The sequence below is a fragment of the Vicia villosa genome, linkage group LG2 (assembly GCF_029867415.1).
Source record: "Vicia villosa cultivar HV-30 ecotype Madison, WI linkage group LG2, Vvil1.0, whole genome shotgun sequence".
Classification (NCBI taxonomy): domain Eukaryota; kingdom Viridiplantae; phylum Streptophyta; class Magnoliopsida; order Fabales; family Fabaceae; genus Vicia; species Vicia villosa.
Genome location: NC_081181.1, coordinates 181,718,570 through 181,723,440, shown reverse-complemented (window position 1 = coordinate 181,723,440; position 4,871 = coordinate 181,718,570). Strand labels below are relative to the sequence as shown.

At 33.5% G+C, this 4,871-nt stretch overlaps 1 protein-coding gene and 1 long non-coding RNA gene across 2 annotated transcripts; one reads left to right on the top strand and one right to left on the bottom strand.

Annotated features, from left to right (window-relative positions):
• The first annotated feature begins 388 nt into the window (after positions 1 to 388).
• LOC131653179 (uncharacterized) lies at positions 389 to 3,089 on the top strand. Its single transcript, XR_009298977.1, has 2 exons — positions 389 to 529; positions 2,871 to 3,089. It is a non-coding gene; the product is annotated as an uncharacterized LOC131653179 (long non-coding RNA).
• On the bottom strand, positions 1,241 to 1,993 carry LOC131653178 (dehydration-responsive element-binding protein 1A-like). The gene has a single exon (XM_058923265.1). The coding sequence runs from the start codon at positions 1,991 to 1,993 to the stop codon at positions 1,241 to 1,243; it is 753 nt and encodes a 250-aa protein (XP_058779248.1).
• Positions 3,090 to 4,871: the final 1,782 nt, after the last annotated feature.

Sequence of the window (4,871 nt, the reverse complement as noted above, 5' to 3'; positions counted from 1 at the left end):
CTGACAGTGTAAAATATTTTTACACTGTCCATCAATCACCACCATGCATACAATTAAAACATTATTTTATTTTAAAAAAACTTTAATGACATGACACATTGATAGTTTTACACTGTCAATGCACTACCTTTTAACTCTATTAAAAAAGACACCCCATTCCTATTTTCACTTATTTTGTGGCTCCTACTTCTGTCGCCTCAGTTTCTCTTACAACAAACACGCGTTTTATGAGACAATAACCTATTCCTTCCACTCATTTTCTTTCCCATCGCGCGTAAAGTTCTGTGCCATACTAATTTTATATTTTATAATTATTTTATTTTTTATTTTTCCCTCTTCCTTTTATTCTCCACGTGTATTCTTACAACACTTCACATCAACACTTTCTCTTTCCACTTTCACTTTTCACTTCTTCTTCTTGTTCCCAATTCTCAGTTTCGTCATTTTTATTTCGAACCTGATTTTTCGACTGAGCCACCGTGCCGGAACTCTCACGCCGCCGTCGTCGTCGTTTTCTTCTCCTTTAAGAGTAAGTCTCATCTTGCCTTATTTTGTTCTGTTCATCCTTTCAGATCAGAAAATTCCTAGTTTTTTTTTGTTAAAAACCATAAAATTTAAATCTCTTGTTAAACCTAAAAATTAACACCTTACTCAATTCGTGTTTCAAAATTAGTACACACCAGTTATTCATTTTAATTTTGTTTGCAATTTGGATTTTGGTAAGTTTTGTGTTTTTAATTTCCGATTAGGTTTAGTTTTTTTTCTTGCTTTTGGATTACTGTATAATTTCTTGTTTGACAGCTTCTTCAGACTTAGATCTCAAAGGATTGAAATTAGATTCTAAAATCGGTGGATCCAAGAAATTATTAAATATTGATTATTCTTTTGTATATTTTGAATTGGTTAGTGAATTAGATGTTGGATAATAGAGATTAGCGAGTCCTTTTGATTAAAATGATCATGACTATGATTTGATACTTGTGTAGTCTTTTGTTGATTTATATTTATATCCTATTATAGAAAATACTAAAAAAAGATTAGAGATGCACTTTATACCTGATTAGTTACTTTCACATGAAAGCTAGTGAAAAATATCTTTTTCCATTCCACTTATGTAGAGAGAGCATCTGTAAAATTAATAAAAAATAGTACTATAAGACAAACAATTTTTAATTCTGCAATCCAAAAATAAAGTGAACTTTATAATATAAAGAATACAGATAAAAGAAAACCAAACAAATCAAATTGAAAAACTCCATAGTGACACCTCAACATCTTCAAAGTTGGCATCAATGTGTTCATCCTCATGTCCCAAGCTATGTGTTGGGGACAATAATGCCATATTCTTTAACATTTCTGGAATGGTCAATTCTTTCTCCTCTTCTTCCTCTTCCATACGAAACATAAGTTGCTCTTCTGTGGCGGGAGTTACTGCTGTGTCAATGTCATTACTCATTAAAGTCTTGTCTGGTTCGAAAGCCTCATCAGGTTCAAGAGACTTGTCTAGTCCGAGAGCCTCGTCTGATTCCAAAGTCTTGTCTGGTCTGAAAGCTTCAGCGGCTTGTGCGGCCGCCTTTTGAATATCTTTTGTCTCGGTAGTGGCTGGAACAGGGAGTCGCCACGCCGAGTCTGCGAAGTTGAGACAGGCGTAACGACCTCTCAATGCCAATGCTGCAACATCGTGAGCTCGGGCTGCCATCTCGGCTGTCTGAAAAGTTCCTAGCCAAATTTTAGTTTTCTTGTTTGGCTCCCTCATTTCACAGACCCATTTATCTAAGTTCCTCCTCCTTACACCCCTATACACCGGGTGACGAGTTTCCTTGAACTTCTTCCTCCCTGCACGCTTCTTTGGTGTTGTCGCAGCTAACCGAAGTTCCTCATTGAAAACTGACATGTCATGAGAGATCTCTAAATTTGGCAATGCCATGTTGGAGGAAGTGGAAGGTTTTGAAGAACTGGATTGTGAAGTGGAAGGATTGTTAGTTGGAAACATAACTGTATCTTGGAGAGAGTATAAAAAGGTTTGATAGTGAAATTAGTTGCTGAAGATAGAGTTGGTGTAAGGATTGTGAAGAGTAAGGTGTTGTATATATAGGGAACCATGATTGAGTTGAAGGAAAGTGGTAAGAGTGTGAGAGTGTTTTGTGTGAGTGTGGGAAAGAAGTAACCGTGAGAGTGTTTTGTGAGTGTGTGATGTTCTGTGTGAGTATATGATGTTTTGTGTGAGTGAGTGAGTTTAGATATTTTATAAGTATAAGAGACAGGTGGCTTGCCTTATGATGGGTTATATTTGGAAAAGAGAAAGGGAAAGTGATAGCAGAGAGAGACAGAGACCCCACACAAAGCTCAAAAAGAGTAATAGTTTTATCAAAATATCTTCTATGAAACTTTGCTTTTTATCAAAATATCTTCTATGAAACTAAATGATGTTTTTTATTCCTCGACAGAGTCGACTAAATAAGGTAATTAAAGCAATCATAAGAATATGCTTCTTTGAGTAAAAATAACTCTTAACTTCTTTTATACTTTATATACTAGAATGTTATTAAACTAGTTTTTTTTTCTTACATATTTTATTAATAATTTTTATATTTAGGAAAAAATAATGCTCCCTCTTGTAGATGTAAAATGTTGTTTGACATCAGAGAAGCTAGAAAAATTTAAATACATTATTGCATATGATGTTTTTATTTTGATATTTAAATATAACAATTGCGGTAATATGCCTCACGTGATTTTTGAACTGTGTAAGTACTCATTTATTAGGAGTAGCTATCTCATTCAATTATTATTATATATCCAGTTGAGTTGACAGGTTATTTTCATTTTCCTTTTCTAACCTTGAATTGAATTCACTCTTTTTGGGAAAGGGATGCATGCTTGAATTATGGGCACGGAAAACTGAGTTCCTCTCTTATAGCCACATCTTTTATTTGGAACTATAACATCCACATGTTTACACTTAATTTGTTTCTCTTTGTTTTTATTTGGAATATTATTCCATATATGGGGTAGTGGAGTGTGGAAAGTATTTCTAAAAGGATTATATCAAACTAAATATGGAAATAAAGTGTTCGCATGCATACGTATACATTTATGTGTAGCTTCATGTGCTTGACTAATTTTATACTAAGATAGTACTGTAATATTTATTATTTTATGCTAAAGTATCTATTATTGAATAGGTTAAAAAAATTTATGGACTTATTGGCGGCAATAAATTGGATTTATGTTTTCAATTCTATCTCAAGCATGTGGAATTTATGAGAAAGAGAAAATAATGAGATACTAGCTAAAACTAAAGTTAAGGTAGTATATCTTAAAACTGAGGCGTTGCCAAAACTAGATTATTAACAAAATACTAGTGTGAAAACTAGATTAAAAGATCTTAATTTTTAACCAAATTGATAGTCATGTTAAGAGTACTGTTATTTGAATACCAAAAAATTGACACCATATTTTAACATCATATTAAAATACATCTTTTATGCCTATTTACTGACACACACACACACACACACATATATATATATATATATATATATATATATATATATATATATATATATATATATATATATATATAGAGAGAGAGAGAGAGAGAGAGAGAGAGAGAGAGAGAGAGAGAGAGAGAGAGAGAGAGAGAGAGAGAGAGAACTAATAAAAAATGAAATTTTATGTATATTGTATCTAAATATAGTGTATGACACCTAAAAAATGTCAAAATAACATTTTCCTTATGTTAAATAGATGACACAATGATAATTTTTGTTTTTTTTTTATAAGTAACAATTGTATTCAAATAGAGTTCAAGGGAAACTCAAGCCCAAATACAAGAGAGAAGGCATTAGCCAAGAACCTACAAAAGGCAAAAAAATACAACCAACTTCACAAGAAATTCAAAGGGTTTTTAAACCATTCGTAAAAATTGCAATTTAAGCGATTCGGGCCTATTTGCAACCACCACCAAGCTAGCATCTTAATTTTGAACAATATTTCATCGATGTCCAGAATTTCGTTGTTGAAGATAATACCGTTTCTAGCATTCCATAAGCACCAACACGTAGCCAGCCAAACCGTAACTTCCCTACCCTTGCCAACCTTGTTGTTTAAAGCATGGAAAGTAGAGAGAAAATGAGACCTACCGTTTGTGCTAGCGTTATTCCGCAGCGGCCGAATTCCAAGCCATCCCCAAATGTCCGCCCAGATACGAACAGACCAGTTGCATCCCAAAAACAAGTGCTCACTGCTTTCAGCTGCAGAATTGCACAAAGGGCACCTGCAGTTGTCATCTCCCTCCAAAATGCCTCGCCGATTCAGTTGATCACGGGTTGCGAGTCTGTTTCGCAACAACCTCCAGCCAAACAATTTAACCTTTTGCGGAGTGAGCGAGTCCCAAACAACATTAAGACAACTTTTGCAAGAAGGATCTATGGGGGAAGCATCCTGTCCTTGCAAGAGTTTCGCATAACAGGATTTGACGGAAAAATAACCACAGCTATCCCAGGGCCAGCAGGGTTTGTCTAATACACAATGATAATTTTTGTGATACTATATTGTAAGTCACTTATTCAAATAATTAGATTATAAATTGTGGACACAGTAGTATTTTTTCAAATAAGATTAAAACTTGTAATATTCTAAAATTTATTAAAAGAATTGTTAATATAATAAAAAAAATTACACAATATCAATGTGATTAACGAAGAAATCAAAATATGCACATTTCCTTAATTCAAGACTCCAGCAGTTATGTGGACTTTATGAGGGTTGCTATGCTTCCACCTAAAATTCTACACCATGTATTTACACCCTAACAAATAAAGTATGACCTATGTGTATTTTTGTCAAAACAAATAAAAAAATAAAGA

Coding starts and splice junctions, on each gene's coding strand:
- LOC131653178 (XM_058923265.1), bottom strand. CDS start 1,993: ATGTTTCCAACTAACAATCCTTCCACTTCACAATCCAGTTCTTCAAAA.